The following is a 19,508-nucleotide window of genomic DNA, read 5'->3' on the forward strand; positions in this document are numbered from 1 at the left end:
TACTATCAAATGTAGTGCTTGAAGATGTCTTGGGTACAACAAAAGGGGCTGCCCTAATTTTCTAAAAACCATAAGAACTATAGAGGTATAACATAAGAGTCATTTTTGTTTTTTAAATTTCATTTGGTGAAGTTAACAAATATTGATCTTGATGTTGTGCAGGGAAGCAATAGAACTTCATCAAGTGCACAAGTTTAATTTAATTATAAAATTTTAATTCAAAAGGATTTTTTTTTTCTTTTGCACTAGATATTGCTTAAAAGTTGGTGATATTGGTTGTGTGCAAGGAAGAAATAAGGCTTAATCAAGTGGACATGTTTAATCTAGTTCTGAAAATTTAATTCTAAAGGATTTTTTTCGTTCTTTTTCATTAAATTGCTTAAAACTTGGTGATTTTTTTTGTGCACAGGCAAGCGATATCACTTTATCAACTGTACAAGTATGATTTTGTACTTGAATCTCGTTATATATGTTTTGTTATGTTATCAAATGGATTAATAACTTGGTACTATATATGTTTGATTTGATCATGGAATTATATTAAATAGATTGATTCTTTTTTTTATTAAATGAAATTGATGTCTTTTTTTTTTCTTTTTGGACAGCATAGAACTAACTCACAATCTCAAGAAGTAGATGTCAATGAACAATCAATTGACAATAGTTCTGAACAAGCTAGTTAGGCTTCAATCAATGTCACTCAACTAGTGGGGATGTATACACAACTATTGTGGACTGTACTTCAACCTCAAAATGAAGAACTTATCACTGTTAACAAGGAGTAGGATAGTACAATTTCACCTTGGGTTGACATTTAATTCTCCTTTATAGAATTCAGAAGACAATTAACTATTTTTTGTGTTTAAATTTCAGTTTACCTTAGTATTGTTAAGGTATTTGTTAGTTTGAATTTAATTGACTTTCATACTTTTAATTTCATTTTTAGACCGAATGTTATTGTGATTTTTTTAATATTATATTCAATACATATGTTATTTAGTTTAACAATTATTATATTTTTATAGATATGATGAAATTATATGGATAGCAAATTACATTTTCATGTATAATTCACTCAAATTGATAAATAGGCTGTTAGATTGAAAAAAAAAAATGCCCAAGGTTAAAATTGTACTTTAAATCACTAATATGATTAAAGGGGTATACCTGTCTTTTATGTTTAACTTAACATTTTCACTAATTTTTTTAACGGAAGAATTGGGTTAAGGGCTTGAATGACATAAATTTACACTTGAAAGGATTTAATTGATTCATTTAGTAAACTTCTTGTCTCTAAATTTTTTTCTAGAAATAATGAGGACTCAATTAAAAATTACCCTAATTTTAACGTAAAAGTTGCCCTTAATAGTTTTTTATGTTTTCATTCTGCTCCTAAACTGATCAACATTTAGGACGGAAAAAAAAAAACCGTAACCCCTCTTTTTGTCCTAATTAAGTATTTTCCTCCCATGCTTCTAAAACCCACCAGAACACCATGACGTTATCAATATTCCATTTATTATATCAACTTCTTTTTACTTCAAAATTAGTTTTAAAGTCTAAATTGCAACTAACTATTAGGTTTTTCTGTTACAAAAAATGTCCAAATTACCCTTTAAAATGTACATACTTTACAGTCATAATGTTGGAACCAAATAATTTGATTATTATTAGAAGGTTATAATTTAGGGAAATTATATATGAACCACCTCTTTTTTTCATATGTATATCTAATCACTATAAAATTTTGAAATGTTGTCTGTACCACATTTCTTTCTAAACTTGTATTAATCAACCACTTTGACACTATCAAATAATCATTTTACCCCTAAATGAATTAAAAGATCATTTTATTTTACACAATTTTCAAAATTAAAAAAAATATAATTACAAGAATATCCCTAAATTTAATAAAACAAATAAATCTCAAAGTCTAAGATGTTATTTTTTTATAATTATAATTTTATTTAAAAAATTATCATGTTAACTTTTAGTAATTATAATTTCATTTAATTTTTGTAATTAAATTAAGAATAGGGAAGTTTACAAAAATTAACATAAAGAGAAAAGTTCCCAATAATTATTGTAGGCTTCCCTATAATTAAAATTAAGAAACTTTCCTATACTTAATTTAATTGCAAAAAATTAAATGTAATTATATTTGCAAAAAATTAACATGATAATTTTTAAATAAAATTATGATTATAAAAAATTAACATATTGGATTTTGGGATTTATTGTTATATTAAATTCATGGGTATTCTTGTAATTATAAGTTTTTTTAAAATTTTGTAGAATAAAATGATCTTTTAATTTATTTAGGAGTAAAACGGTTATTTGTTAGTGTCAAAGTGGTTGATTGATACAAGTTTAAAAACAAAGGTAGTGCAGAAAGCATGTTAAAATTTGGTGGTGGTTAAATGTACATATGACAAAACAGAGGTGGTGCAGAGATAATTTAATAGAAGTCTAGTTACAAAAATTATTATTTTAACTTAGTTGTCCTTAGTATAAGCGATATAGAAGTAGGAAATTTCTATAATGCCGTCATGAAAATCACGACATCTATTTCGTGATAGACATAAAAATTATAAATTACAAATAAAATTAGTAAATGTAAAGTAAAACTATTAAATTCATACAAGATTATTAATTATTTAAAAAATTAACATTTTTTCTATAGAATTTTAGTGAAAAATATTTTATTCATTTACAAAAAGTATTTTCTTTAATTAAACACAAGAGAAATTACTCATTAATTAAATAAAAAATTGTACTGAAATAAGTGAAATAAGATTTATTTAATTGGTTTAACCATAAATTCTATATTTATTCTAGGACATTTGTATACTTTTTTCCTATTTTCTATAATAATATCTATTTATTACACAAGTTAATTATCACAATTATCTATCTTGATGTGGATCAAGTAAAAATAAAATAAACAAATATTCTTATATTACTAGACACATTAAAATTATTTATTATTTGTCCAATGAATGTAGGCCAATTGCTTAGTCACGTAGATTTTTTGTGTCTTATTTATTATATCCCTCACTTATTTATGTTTCTAGTTCAGCAGATTTATGTGACAACCGGTACATAATTCAAGACTATTCTTGGTATGCCTCTAGGTTATGCTATAAAGTACGAATTCAAACTCCCAATAAACAACATATTATTATATTCATGTATAGCGTTTACAATTATTAAAACAAAAAATTGAAGCTCTATCGCCACATATAAATTGTTCTCCACCAATCATGTCCATTAATTGCTTAAGTGAAAGTTATGAGGAGGGATTTTCGTCCGACGAAACGAAAGAGGAAAATTGGTATAAAAAAAAAAAAACAAAAATTCAGAAGTTCAAAGCTGTAACGTAATCAATATACGATGAATATGAGAGACAGATTTAAGTCACAGATACTTGTAGAATCCATATATATATATAACATAAATAACATTTCTACACAAGAACACATCTTAGATAGCGAGCCAACAATATTAATCATAGTCGCCGCTATCATTTTTAGCTGATCTTATTTGAATTATCATTTATTCAACATGTACAAACCATGTCCCTTTATTGATAATTATTTATTATTAAGTGACATGGCTTCCAAGGCTAGTTCTAGATATATGACTTAACCAGGTATCGGTTCTTGGGAGAAGAAGAAGGCAATGGGAATGTTGTGAAGGTCCAATCAAGCAACTGATGGCTTTCTGATAAATCCCCTGTAGCTGCTGTGAAGCCAACATAGACTGAGCTTGGAACTGTTTCAGACATGATAAGATGTTTTTCAATAATTTTCTGAAGTGGATTCCCCGAATATGCCATAGAAACATAGAGCATATTCGTCCATCCGTCGTAATAAATTTGAACCTTGATCGGTCTTCCACTTTTGAGATTAATGCCAGCGCTTGATAACGTCCTAGTTGCAACTGATATTACGCTTGTTGTGTCGATGCCGATATGGTTTCCATCTGGATCAAACGAGTTCTTGTAAGTGTCCAGCTCCACAGCTAATAGCGAAACATTGACACCTACATAATTTGCATGGTTAGATATAAGTTTTCTAGAAGATCGTTTGTTTCTCTAATATTTCTCATAATATTGATCGTAACTATTGATGAACTATTGAACAGTCCAAGATATTCGCCATAACTTTCGTTCGGGGAGGGCTTGTTATCGGGTGCAAAAATAAACGTCAGGCCATCTGCAGCACCGGCTGTTGATTGCGGGTAGGGCGAAATCTTAATGGTGAAGGTGGTACTAATCATAGCTGGCCATGCAACCACTGGCTGGCTGTATAACACCCGTCCAACCTTGTGTAGCGGAAACGTTGGTCGAGAGGATGAATTGGATGGGATAGGTTCTGATGTGAGGCTTAAGTAGCCTTCATATGGAGTCACTGCTCCGCTACAAATTAGGTCGCTGTGGCTACAACTTTGTGAGTTGAATGAAGAAAATGAGAAGCAAACAGGTTCTTCCACAGGGCTTGAAGAAGCTCGGTGAAGAAAAATTGAAAGGAGTACTAGGAAAATCATTTTGTTTGGAACTTTAGGTTGAGGCCACTACTTCAATCGCATCGCTCAGCTGCGTATGCTCTTATATAGGGGGCCTAGGGCCTATTTTTTGTCTGCATGGGGCGATATATTAAAGGAGCTTCGGTTAATTGACAATTTAAAGGGGGAGAAAAACAATACTCTTCTTGAAAAATCCTGTGTATGATTAAAAAAAAAAATCCTGTGTAGAAGCACATGCAAATTATCATCTCAATGATAAAATGATTGAGTTCTTAATATTATAAGAGTTAGATAAAATGCTATATTAATTGATATTTAAATTTAGATTTAAATTTTTATTATTATTAATCACGCACCTATTTAAACTCGAACCCAAGACCTAGATCGTAAAAAACTTTACCATTGAAGTTAGACCTTAACTTCACAATTTAAATTTAATTATTCAATAATTATTAATTAAATTTTAAATTATACAACTTACCCTAAATTATTCCATTGGAGACCATCTCCATGTGATATAGTGAGATAGCAGAAGGAATGATATTTCAAGTTGTCTATCTTTGGTAAAGGACCACAATAATTCTAGACAAACGGAAACTCAAATATTAAGATCTTTTAACATTAGGGAGTAGTTATTTGAACCCATTAAATTTCTCTCTACACCTATTTTAAAAGATAAATTCATCATTAAAATTTTAAGATTTAAAATTTTCAAAATTTACCTTCACTAATCTCCTTCTCTCTCTAATTTGTAAATGCATATTCAATCTCTACTGTCACATTCTGTAAACTAAACACTCATTTTCGCTCTCTTTTGAATTTTGTTTTTTGTTTGTCTTAGTATATGATAATCTCTATTTCATGCTTTCTATATATGATAATTTTTTTCTTGATATTCATTAGTTTTTTGAGTTTGGTAAAAATTAATTTCTTGATATTCATTAACTGTCATAATTGATAAAAATTTGTTAATGTTAATTTTTAAATGGTGGGTTCTGTTCCCCGTAATTAGTTATATTAATTATTTGCAGCTCAAAAAAATATATATTTGAATGAATTGATGAGAATTTGTGAAATAAAAGAGACAGAGAAGAAACGACTAATTAAGTGATTTTTTTAAAAATAATTTCGATAGCAAAATTCTTAATTAAAAAGAGATGTAGAGAGAAAATTTGGGTTTCAAAAATCCACCCTTAATATTATTTAAAAATAAGTGACAAAATCCATATTTTTAATTTTTCATCACAAAACCAGTAAATCGGAAAAGAAGTATTGTTTTGTAAAAAGAACTTTTGGTCCTATTAAAAGTGAAATTTGTCATTCTAGAAATAATCAAATAGTGGGAGATGAAAAAGAAGATCAGCAATTTTTCCACTCTTGGCTGTTTGTTTTTGCTTTCGTGCTCTGGCTTGCGGGTGGCCATATCATAAATACCTAGTTAGGATTCCTTAAAGCCAATCAACCCATTTCAAGAACAAAAATGTGACCAATCAACCGACTGACAAATTAAAACCCCCCACGATATCCCAGCTACAAACAAAAGAACTAAATTATACCCCTAATAATAATATATCACCATTAAACCTCAGAAAGCCACTTCCCAACAAACAAACATATCACTCAACATCAAAACGTTTTGAACATGTACCTCATACATGCAAGGGATAAAATCAAATTAAAAAAAAAAAAAACACATTGCAATTGTTTAGCAGCCACTTGGCAGTCAAACATTGAAAAAGAACCGGTTGCTCCTTAAATCAGTAAAACAATACTGACATCGATTTTCACAATTTTTTTCACTGTTATTTCAAATTTTTCGTAATTTAAATTTCAATGCTCAATTAATAATTAAATACGATCTAACCTGACATTTTCCCCTGTACCCACTGCAAATGTTTAATAATAATGAGACTATTGTATGCAGTATTTATATTACATTATCCTTGAAATAAAATGAAGTCTCTATTTGATATCGTGGTTAGACCGTTATTACTTGAAAATTATAGAATATAAGTGTTTGGTTTGCAAGCTAAATTAATTTTTTTTTGCGCTCTTACATAATGAAAGTTTGTAATATCTTTGTCATTTTTGTTAAAACTATTATCTAAAAATCATATTTATAACTACAGCTTTTTTATTTACTTTTTTTTACAGTAGCTAATAGCCACATTACTTCATTAGAAAGAGGCGTGTAATATGTGCATAGGTAATAAGCAACTTTAATTTGATACCCACTCACACACATATGTATATGAGTTCTGATATTTGGCCCGGATCAAATCCCGAAGCTCAATAAAACGGCATCGTTTTGTTTTATTTTTTTTTCTTTTTTGCTTCTCCAAAACGTTGCCGTTTCTAAACCAGTTTGAGATTTTTTGAGACAGAACAAAATTTGTCCCCTGGTCGAACTTCTGATTGGCGATTTGGGTACAATGCAATGAGAGGAAGATACGAAGATCTCCTATAACTCTAATAGAAAGCATTATTTATGCCAGCAAACAAATTGTTATTTATTTCTGAGCCAAAAAAAATAAAATTATGTGCGAATTCTCAAACAATGCACCATTAAACGTGGACCGATATGAGACAAAGCATATATAATTTTATGTGCCACCATAAACAATCGGTATAGACTAAACATTAAAGGTTGAACAAGCAAATAACATAAATAATTAAAATTGCTCTCCCAAAATCACAGTCCATAATAAAAATTAATAAAAAATTATAGCAAATAAGCAGACAGAGAATGAATGACTCACGGTAACAGCAAGAGATGAACGACGAGGGAAACGTGAGGGGCGTAGTGCTGAAGGGCTTGCTTGAGAGGAGGCCACGCATCCCTGCTGTCGGGGCAGACCGGGTCAAAGAACGCTTCGATGACGATGGTGTCCGAGTCAACGGGGTGATTCGCGTACAGGAACCCATCGTAATTTGCCGGCGGCAACGACTGGGATTTTGAGCATGAATTGAAAACGAAAAAGCAGAGCAGAGCTGTCGAGGAAGGAAAGTAACAAATTTTTCGGTAAGGAAGAAACGAAGAAATGAAGAATCGAAGAGATTTACGGTGTTTAGTTTCGCGAATGACTCTTCTATCTGTCTCAGGTGAAACGAAGAAACGAAGAGGAAGAGTGAGTGAAATAGTCCATCAGAAACGGCAACGTTTTGGAGAAATAAAAAAGAAAAAAAAAACTAAACAAAACGACGCCGTTTTGTTTAGTTTCAAAGTTTGATCCGGGGTAAACATCATTTTCCTATGTATATAGTTAGCTTCAAGTTTAGAATTAAAATCCATGAGAAGTTTACAACATTATAAACTATTCTTTTCACTTACGACATTGTAAGAGCCCATTTACAATTTTGTAAACTCATTCTAAACTTTAATCTTAGATTTTAATCCCACATTATATGTGTGTCTGTGTGTTAAAATAATATTTTTTTAGTGGGAGCATCTATATTTTGTGAAATGCAAACTTCAACTACCAACTAACTACTAGATAAAAAATGATAAAAAAAATTTAGTTCCAATGAGCTACAAAAATATTACATATATTAGTCTCTTGTTCCATCATTGTAATCTTCATCGTATTTCTTCTTGCAATACTTACAATTTTTTTTTTTCAATCAATTCTATTTCTATCGGAATGTTGCTGCTCAACGGGTCTCGAACTTTTTTTTTTTTTGGGGAGGAGGGGGTGGGGGGTGTCAATACATGATCGTTGATGTCTTGGTCAACACTCAACATATGCATTCTCACTATGGGAGTGGTCATCATTTAATACGCAAAAATCTAATAATTAAATAAAAAAAATTAGCTCAGTCACCATCAAAAGACATTGTAAATCAAAAAGTGAATCTGAAAATAATAATAATAATAATAATAATAAAACAACAAAAATAATAATAATAATTGTTAACTTGAAGTGTCTTACAAACCTTGATTTTGATAATAACAAATAATTAGGTAAGAGTAATATTGAAAAAGAAAAAATAAACTTTTGAATCTCATTAATTCTTAAAGGCTCAAAATTCATTCATATGAGGTCTCAAGTTCAAAGGACTTAAGAACTTGCTTATTAAGTCAAGATTCAAATGTGAAAAACACTAGTTTAAGCGATGTTTCATTTTCATAATTCTTGTTAAGCTAGTTTGTTAAGCATTTAAAAACTAAAAGTTATAATGATTATGACATTCAAATCTATCTTTGTTTTCATAAATTGTATTTTCTATTCATGAAGAAAAACGAAGTTAAATGTTTTATCAAAATGAATTTCTTCCAAGTATATGGGCTGATTTGAAAATTTTTGACGTATTAGAAAATATGAAAAGAATATATGGTCTTAATGCTATTTTCGAAAATATGAAAAGGGGCCTATTTAATAATATTTCAAAACAATTATCACTTTGGTAAATATAGAAACATTTTGGTTAAAACTATAAATATTGAAATAAAGCCCAAGCAGCTTAGCCTGTTTGAAAAAGTGGCCGCTTGGTTTGCTTAAAAGTTCTTACCGATAATATACCGTATCAGCAAAGTGGCTAGCTGGTTTCGTATAGATTTTGCGTCTTATGTTTCTAATGAAAAGTTTTAGATCTATCCATTTAAACCAAACTTCAAATCATTTTCTAAGATTGGTTAGAGGTAAAACTTGATATTTTCAAACACTCTTAAATTTTCACTTACCTATCCATATAAATTCATGCACACTTGAATTATCACTTGCTTATATATTCTTGTGAGGAGTGTGTTCTTAATTTGTAAACTTCATTTCAATCTTTCGATTAAGAGATTGTAAGTATGAGAAACAATTGAATGAAAAGATTGAAGGTGTACACCCCGTTGTAGATGTTTTTATTGACACATTTGAAATCAATCAGTAATTTTGAGAGTCTCGAGATATAAAACTCACTTTAATGGAATCTTCAAGTTCGAATAACTCGGAGGCATGAACATAGATTAATTGCTAAATTACCTAAAAATTTGGTGTGTTTGTTTCTCTAAACTATTATCTTTTAGTTTACTTATTATTGTGGATGTTATTGTAGTTATCATTTGGTAGGGTTCAACTATGTTGCAACTGTGGTACGGTACCACACTTACTTTCAGTCATTGGATCTACTTAATGCAATTGTACAACTGTAGATTCAATGGGTGGATGCAACTGTGGTACCATACCACAGTTGCAACATAATTTTGCCCCATTTGGTGATACATGTCGATGTTAGACTGTAGTTTTATTGAAGAAATTTTTTAAACCCAATTCACACGCTTTTGGTTGTTTAGTTTGAACTTCAATAATAACAATAACATTTAATTCCCAACTTAGTCCCAGCTTAGTCCCAGCTTTTTCCAAATTATTATATTATTATTATCATTATTATTTTGGTTAAATCGTCGCCATGCTGATTTCTTGCTGATCTACATGAAGTGGAGAAGGCTCATCCTTTAGTACGCGTATATGTAATAAAGAAACAAAAAATTTTAGCTGTCACCATCAAAGATATTGTGAATCTTAAAATGTACTGGAAGGCTTGGTGCCCCTTCCTTAACCAGATCTAAACCTTGCCCGAGACAAATGAACATTTGTTCTACCGCACGAACTAGGAGCCAGTGGCCAGGAAGCGTCTGTTTCTAGTCTTGCTCTCGTAACTAATAAACCTCAAGTTAGTACTCAATTTTTCTTTTTGGTTTAAATTATTTATTATTAACTCGGGTATTTATTTAAACTCAACCTACGACCTAGGCTTCGTAATTGAACTTAATTATTCGATAATTATTAACGAAATTTTCAATAATTTGCGACAAAAGTAATGATTTTGAATAATTTTAAATGATTATTTGATGGCAGGACATGTTTATCGAAAAAAGTATTATAATTTGCGACGAATTAAACTTTAAATATTAAGATGTGTAATAATATTTTTTAAAAAATGTTAAGTTTAATGCATCTCGGAATCGCCCCAATAATATCACGATTAAGACCTCACAAAAGCCACTTCCACACAAACAAACATATCATCAGTGACATCAAACAATTTTCCATCATGTTCACGTGATAAAAGATGTAATGATCATAATGACCAAGGAATCGCACGTGTAAAAATAAAACTAGAATGGCAAAAATAATCAAGGAATCACACGACCTTCACGCGTCAAACGAGTATGATTAGCAGCAAGTGACAGCTGGCAATGTGACAAACTGCCCGTCAGGATGAAGACACGTGGGCTAAAAGGTTGGGAAAAATGACCGGTTGAATAGGTTCGTCAAGAGTTTAATAATTACTTGGGTTATTCACACGGCAGTACATGTTGTTTGCTGTAAAATCACAAAAGGCCGAGATTTCAAAAATTTGACACATAAATCTTGTTTGTTTTATTTTGTTACACTTAAGTCCTTGACTGCAGTTGACAGTTAAGAAAATATTAACAGAACTTTGTACTGTCGATCTTACCCCTTCAATAACCAATCAATCTATTTTAGGGAGAAAATTTAGATAAACTAGTCAATTACAATTAATATTATCTCTGGAGAAAAATTTTAAAAATCGTCTAACAATTAAAAATCTAACAAATAACCATTGGAAGCAAATATCATATCTTGTTACATTGATGAAGGCGGTTGCACGAGAATAGTGTGAGTCAGTGGCTGCTCTGCTAAAATGAATTTTCTGTCTAGACACAGTGAGTAGTAAATAATACTCTAATTCAAATCAATTCATATTGAATTGTTAAAAAAAACACACCAATGAAGAGAAATACAAATATGAATTTTTATTGAATCAATGGTTGAATAAAAATTATAAGAAGGTAAACCTACTCTAATAAAATAACTCAAAATAAATGAAAGTGAGTTATAATTTTGCTAAGATAATACTCTAATACTATAATTAAGATAAATAATATAAACAAAATATAAGACTTGTAAATTTATATAAAACTTAAAAATCAGTATTAATTGTACAATAAAACATAAATTTTAGAAATAGAACATAAGACTTATAAATAGAAAGTAAAATAATTAAATAAATATAAAATTAATAAATTGATGTATTATTGGCAAATAAAATAAAAACTTACAAATATAATATAAAACTTGTAAATTAATAGTTAATACATAAAACATAAATTTTGGAAATGGAACATAAGACTTATAAATAGAAGGTAAAACAAGTAAATTAATATAAAACTAGTAAATTGATATATGAATAGTATATATGGACACACAAACACACACATAAAAATATAATATAAAATTAGTAAATCAACATTAAGGGTAAAATAAAACATAAATTATAAAAATAGAATATAAGTTTTATGTTACATTTATAAGTTTTTTTTTACTTGTAAGACACTAATTTAGCACTATGATATTAGTTTATTTATTTTATCTTCCATTTATATTATATTATTTAAATTTATATTTAAATTTTTTTATAGAAATATTGGATTGTTGTAACATTTATAAATTATTTTTAATATTAGAAAAGTTTTTTTAACATTATTAATCTGTCATATTCTTTTAATAATGATAAAATCTATTTGATAGATATTAAAATAACTATACTTGGCATTCACAGTAATTTATAAAAGTTATATTATTTTATTTACAATTGTTTTTTATTATAACTATATTAATATAAGTCTAAAAGTTAATTTTTGGATTAATAGAATTAAGTATTAATAAAATCCATTAGGATAGACTAGTAATAGCTTAATGTTAAAAATAACTTTCATTATATACATTACTTTGTTATTTATACTTATTGTAATAAAGTAATTAATAGATTTCATTAATAGATTTTAGTATTAATAAAATCCATCAGGATAGACTAATAATAGCTTAATATTAAAAATAATTTTCATTATATACATTACTTTATTATTTATACTTATGTAATATTCTAGTTGTATCATATGATATATTTATTATTTTTATCTTATTACTATATTTATATTTATTTGGATTGTTATAATCAAAGAGTATAATAGTAAAAAAGGGTGTGTGTGATCATTTATTAAACTAAGGGGTCGTGGGATCATTTAGCAAACTTTGGGGGTGTGGATGGCTTTTTCCCATAATATTATTACAAAATGTTAAATAATAATTATTATAGTTAATTGATAACAGAAAATTTTATTAACTACTTATGTTTTTTTTATTTCTTCTATTGATGTATGATAATTAAATTTAATTAATGTTTCACTTGAGATTACATCTATTGCCCTTACACCATAATCATACTACGATCAAACCAAATTGACTGAAGTGTAAAATATTAATAGAAGCAGCTTTTATGTATCAAAAGCTTGAAAGTTTGGACTATAGTGTTAATAGCCCTAAAATGTACAAACTGTCTCGCAGCCGGTCACCCCGTGCTTTTGCCCTTTTCATCTTTGACACCTTACTTTACCGTTAATGTGGCTTTTCCTGTACCATTTATTATATGGCTCCGGCTAAGTTACGTTAAACGTAACTTACGCCAGGCACAGCAACAGTGATAAGTCCTATCACTAGCATTGTTGCTGTATCTGGCGTAAGTTACGTTTAACGTAACTTAGCCAAAGCCTTATTATATTATTCACTATTTTGTGCACTAGCCTCAGAAGGTCATCTCTAATAATAATAAGGGTAATTTTTAAATTAAGTTCGAATCGATTCAGTTTAATTTTAGTGTTTAGTTTGTATTTGTGTTTGTTTGGTTCAGCTCTGAGTTAGAAGTTAGAACCAATCCAAACAGGAGTTGTTTGGTTCAGGAGAGTGACAAACCGTTCTTCTAGTGATTTGAAGCTAAACGCTTATACATAAGAGGATTGAAAGGAGGAGTTGTTTTTTGTTTTGATATAAGAGTCATTACTCGTTGGAAATCCCCATGTATAGTGTTTATAAAATTTAAGGGTATAGTTTAAAAATTTATTTCTCATGTATTAAGATCTTTTCTGTTTAGTTTTTTATTTTTTAGTTGTGTTAGCTCACTTTTCGTGCTTATTGTTATTTATCCTTCATAAGAGTTTTATGTATATTTTGAACAGGGTAAGACTCATTACATGTCTGACTTTTTTTTAAAAAAAAAAAAAATTGAAAGGGAGAGGAAATAATAATAAAGGAAAAAAAAAAGACATTACAACTCAGGGTAGGACATCAAGCCTTGCCCAAAAACAATGACATGGAAAAACAGAAAAATAAACTAGCACATAACTAGTAAAACTTATAATTGGGATAAACCATTCAATAATATAGTTTAAAAATTTATTTCTCATGATGATGAGGTCTTCTAAATTCTGATTTATATTTTTTAGTTGTGCTAGCTCACTTTTCGTACTTTTTGTTATTTATCCTTTATAAGAGTTTTATATATATTTTAATTAGAGTAAGACTCGTTATATTCCTTACTCTTTTTTTTTTTTTTAATGAACCTCACAAGCAAAGGAAATAAATTAAATTAAAGAAAAAAAATGTGACATTATAACCTAGGGCAGGACATCAAGCCTTACCCAAAAACAATGACACAGAAAAACAAACTATCACATAACTAATAAAACTTATAATTGGGATAAACCGTTCCACGATGAAAAAGAAGACTACAAATTTCATACGCAGGAGTGAGACCAACACCGAAATTAACAAGCTTATCAGCAACCATATTGCCCTCGCCAAAAATATGAGAGAAATAAAGCTTCACGGATAACATTCTACGACGATAATTAAAACAAAGAGAACGCAATTGCCAAGGACGGGTGTAATATTATTCTTAAAGCAAGACAAAGCCGAAACCGAATCGCCCTCAATCCAAAGGTATGCGGATGGCATTATCAATAGCCAATACAATGGCATATTATTCAACAAAGAAACTGGGGCCAAAGCCTAAAGGGCGGGAAGCAAAATCTCCATAGAAAGCACCTGAGTTACCCCGAAAAACACCTATAGCGACTGAAAGAGCAGGGTTGCCTTTAGACAAGCCATCAGTAGTAATTTTAAACCACCCAAAGACAGGAGGAAGCCAAAGCACTTGAGTGATTTTAGGAGCCCTGCAATTTCTTTTTTTATTTTTGGAGAAATGCCAAGAGAACGAAGAATTTTCAAATCATCCCGAGAATAAATAAAGTCAAAGCAACCTGAGCTTTAATCTGCAATTGAGCAAAACAAGATGAGGTGATGTGGTGCACTGAAGATGAGCTTTAATCTAAAGATAATCAGATTACGAGCTTTCCAAATTTCATATAAGAGAAAAGGAGCTCCAAGCATCCAAATATTAAAACTTGAGAAGGGAATCGTTTGGAAGTGATAAGCATCCATAAGTCCGTCGTGGATTCAGGAACAAACTAAGATAGACAAAAATAAGAGAATCATCTATTGATCTCTGCCTTTCTGACTGGTGTGTTAAAAGTAAAAGAAACAGTAGTTGAATTTGCAGCAAGATTTTGAGTTTGGTGTGAGGAAGAAGAAGCAAGATTTGCAGACGCCATTGTTGGCTCTGATACCAAGTAGAAAATCAATAATATTGAAAAAACAGAGAAAACTAAAATTTGTTTATTATCACGAAATCACAAAAACAAAATTATGAATCTGTACATTATTCTCTTTATATACATCAGTAGTGATTTTAACTAACTAACTTTTTATAACTAATCATAAAAGCTAATTAGCTAATTATCTAACTAACTATTCAACACAAGAAAGACTATAACAGATTCTAATAATCTTCACGTGTGCAAGAGATTACAAAGCCACCAGGCTCCAGCTGGCAAGCCATGTCATCCACTTGTATCTGTGAACAGCTGGTGTTACAATCCTCTGCTTCACTGACCATTCTATGCATATGAGCTTCCTTAACACTCACCAGATCCGCCGCTAGACAAGGTCGGGCGAGTATTATACCACCACCCTGTGTTAGCATGGCCAGCTTCAATTACCACCATTTTCACCATTAGGATATCAAAGTACTCAAATTCAACTGATGATTCTGGTGATGGGATGACATTTATTTTTGCACCTAATAGCAATCCTCTACCATTTAGTAGCTATGGCTCAAATCTTATATGAGTTCTGCTATTCTAAGAATTGGATTTAAAATCTTATAAAAAAAATTAAAAAAGCTGAATTTAAAATAAGAGAGAAAAAGCTTAATTTCGTCAAATAAGACACAGGTTTTGGTCATTTTCCCTTTAGTCTTTGTTGATGCGAGATTCCGGTTCTCCTCGTTCTACGACCAGGATCCCTGCTCGATCAACTCTACCACGACCAGGAGGTCTCCTAGTAATGCTTCTTCTCCGGATGTCCCTGCACACACAGACAAGTCAGAGTACGCCGGTTGTTCTCCCGGCGCAAACCCTCCGACGCTCAAGTCAGATATGAAGGTTCGGGGAACGCTTGCCACAGGTCTTATGGCTTTTTTGTGGTTTTCTCTTTTATCTTAAAAATGCTAACCCTTTTACCTTCGTTGGCTACCTTTTTATAGGCTCCCTCTGAATCCCAATTTTCCGCTTTTTTCGAGACGGTCTGGGGCTCTGACTGCTGCGGTATGGGCAAACGGGGGATCTTGCGTGTTACGCCACGGTTCAGGGGAAAGCGTGGCTGTCGTGGTTCTGTGAGATCTTGCGTGTTACGCCACGGTTCAGGGGAAAGCGTGGCTGTCGTGGTTCTGTGAGATCTTGCGTGTTACGCCACGGCTCAGGAGAAAGCGTGGATGTCGTGCCTAGATTCTCGGGCTGGAGAGCATGTCTTGCCAACTGCCGTCGATCGGGTCTCCTCGCCTATCGACCTCTAGCCGGAATGGCCGTATACCTTTTATAGGGAATTGGCCTCGCGGATGACAACATCGTGGACGAGCAGGATATTTCTGCTCCTGTTCCTCCGCGTGCCAGGCTTTTATGGAACACACCGGTTCGCAGAGCTCTGCCATCAGATATCTGCTCGTCATTCCTGGTCTCGTCGACATATTTATCCCAAACAGTATCTCTCCCAAACAGTATCTCTCCCAAACAGTCTTTAGACTTCTGGAGCTTGAGCTCGATTTTTGTGACATTGGCCCCCATCTACTCGCGTTTATATATATATCTGCAGTCAAAAAATTTATTTATTTATTTGTTTTTGAATTTTACTCCCGCCACACAGGGGAATACAAAAATATATTTCCAGTTGTACAAATTGTAGGTGAAAATACTCAGCAATTAGCCGTGGAGCTGGACACTTATGAGAACGACTTTGATCTGGATGGAAACCGTGTTGGAATTAACACAACAAGCGCAAGCGAACCAGTTGCAGCTAAGAGTCTCTGTACTTCTGGCGTTGAACTAAAAAGTGGAAGAAAGTTAACGGTTAGAATTCGCTATAATGGATCGAAGAAATCGCTTTATGTCTATGTGCACTATGTTGGCAACCCATCGAAGAAAATCCTCAAACAACATATTGACATTTCAAATATAGTTCCAAGCTCTATCTGTCGGATTCACTGCTAATACAGAGGAACCTTCTCTGAAACTTGAAAGCCATTAGGTTCTTGATTGGTCGTTCACATCAAAGCCATTGCCGTCTCAGTCATCTCTCAGAAACTGAAACTGCGGCCCATCTCAAGCTCTTTAAATAATGAGTACTGATCACCCGTTCGCGGACATGATTTACAGATTGATAATGTTGAAATTTTTAATATGTGCTGAAACGTACTCAATTTCAATCCGCTTTTAATAATTAAGTCATAACTAATGAATCATACTTCATTAATTAGAGTAATACCAAAATCTTTAAGTTTGGTATTTCTTTTTATTTTATTTTAATTACAGTTTAATAACCATCCAACTCTCACCCCTTTTATGTCAGTAGGTTTTGAACTCTAAACCTCAAACCTCTTATTTTCACTCAAAAGACTTTACCAACTAAACTAACTGACATAATTAACAAAATCTTTGCATTTAAACTATAGGGACTAAGATATAAAAACTCAATTTTCTTTCATTATCATCATCTTTGAAGATTTTAAGTTGTCCCTCAAGATATGACTCTAATGCTATTAGATATTTATTAATTCATGAAAGAGCGATACTGTGCTTACTTAGTTAAAATACTTAGTTTATATTCTAATTGATGTGTCACCAGTCAAATTTAATTTACACTTGTTTGATTTTACATATATTTTTTAGGGATAATTTTATGAAAAATGATATTCCCCTTTGATTTAAACTTCTCTCAATTAAAATGTACTATGTTATTGAGTCGTAATAAAAATATAATATTTGTGTACTCTGGTACACGCTAGTATTAAACGATGAGGAGAATACTTTCAATTTATCCAAAACTTTTACTGTTATATTAAGAAAGAATGATACTTAACTCCTTAATGTTTCTCAATTTTAGTATTTCCACTTGATTATTGTTAAGTTGTGTGTTACTTTTTCGACAAGGGATTAAATAATAATGATCCTAAAGTGCCTTTTTTCCTCTTTATGTGATTAATATGGAATTTTATACCTCAGCCAAGAAATAACGATTTCAATCTCGTCGGTGACAAGTTATGGCACCAAATAATTAATTTAAAGGAAATTAATTATAAATAATCATAATCCAAGGCGATATCTTTTGCGAAGGCGACTAAGTTATTGATTCCTTGGTAAATTTGGAATTGTCTTGCCCTTACTTTGCATGTTGTTTAAGGATCATTGTCTTCGCAATTTAGGTCCTGTTATTCATTTAAATTTATTTTTTTCTGTTTTTCAAAGGGTTCTAAAATTCTTGTAATCTTGCTCTTTTGTTTAATGAATTCCCTCGCTTAGTCAAAGGTATATTTAAAAATAATAATAATAATCCAAGGCAATAAATAACTCCCAACTAATAAAAAATGAGATATTAATTTTTACATGAAAAATATATGTTTAAAAAAAATCACGGAATCATAATCCAATTTCAACTTCCACAAATAATTAGTAGGATTGCAATAAATTATTCTCTAGATAATATTAGAGACTCAAAACAATCATTTCCAGTAACTAGCAGAGAGAAGATATAATAAAAATCGAGACAAGAAGAAACGTGTCCAGAAACTTGTATTTTGAAGAAAACAGAGTTTAAATCAACGTATGACTATTCAATTGAAGATTAAAGAAACCTGCCTCCCAATTCAAAATTCTCAGCCATTTGTTCGCAGCCCCTCTTCTCTTTCTCTCTCGTATTCCGCATAGACCTTTTTCAAACTCATTGATTCCACGTGTTCTCTTTTAACTTCATCAGAATAATGTGAATTTATGGCAAAGTTCACTTGCCCCCAGTTTGTTTCATTTAATCTCTTAAGTACCCAAAACAAATAAAATATTTTGGCTTGGACCACTCATATGGTGGAGCCGAGCCAACACTTCTCCTATCAAAAGGTATGTAGGCTTTTATAAGTTAAAAAGTCGCAAGTATGTAAATTTTTTAATATTAAAGTAATAAAAAAAATATTATTACAAAGAAAAAAATTAGATACCGTGAGAAATGTTAGAGACCTAAAGGTTAATCTCCTTCAAAATTATTGAGATTAAAGCGAATGATATTAATTAACTTACGGTAAATACTCTAGGCATCACCCTAATTGACATTCCTTATCGCGTTTTTCCCTATAATACGTCTGATAAATGGCAATTTATAACTGTGAACCGACCAAGATATTTTCATTGTTTTCATCATAGCATGTAGTATATATTGCCTTAAAATTGGAAAAAAAATCTATATATTGTCTTAAAATTGGAAAAAAAAATTCTATATACTTGATTCTTATAATGTTTATATATGTTTATACATAAATGATTGATCGAAAGCACGCATTATCAGGCAATAAAATAAGATGATGTATCGTATAAACAAATTTTTTCATATCTAATAAAAACATAAAATGTTGGGTAGCTAGCTTGACTTCTAGCTCCAGAGTCCAGATCATTTTACTATCAGCTGAATTCACTAGTATTTATATTTGTATTTTTGCAAGCCCCAGCCCATATGAACGGGATCAGAACACAG

The 19,508-nt window shown here is 30.8% G+C and overlaps 1 protein-coding gene across 1 annotated transcript; it reads right to left on the reverse strand.

Annotated features, from left to right (window-relative positions):
* Positions 1–3,631: 3,631 nt before the first annotated feature.
* LOC18054773 (seed lectin) lies at positions 3,632–4,548 on the reverse strand. The gene is made up of 2 exons (XM_024192447.1): positions 4,137–4,548; positions 3,632–4,044 (listed from the first exon to the last, which is right to left on the reverse strand). The coding sequence occupies exons 1-2, from the start codon at positions 4,546–4,548 to the stop codon at positions 3,632–3,634; spliced, it is 825 nt and encodes a 274-aa protein (XP_024048215.1).
* Positions 4,549–19,508: the final 14,960 nt, after the last annotated feature.

This window comes from Citrus clementina, unplaced genomic scaffold (genome assembly GCF_000493195.1).
Source record: "Citrus clementina cultivar Clemenules unplaced genomic scaffold, Citrus_clementina_v1.0 scaffold_1, whole genome shotgun sequence".
Classification (NCBI taxonomy): Eukaryota; Viridiplantae; Streptophyta; class Magnoliopsida; order Sapindales; family Rutaceae; genus Citrus; species Citrus x clementina.

Excerpts from the sequence above, each read along its gene's own strand:
- LOC18054773 (XM_024192447.1), bottom strand. The coding sequence starts at position 4,548 with ATGATTTTCCTAGTACTCCTTTCAATTTTTCTTCACCGAGCTTCTTCA. Across the intron at positions 4,045-4,136 it reads ATATCTTGGACTGTTCAATA|GTGTCAATGTTTCGCTATTA; the intron begins GTTCATCAATAG and ends CAAATTATGTAG.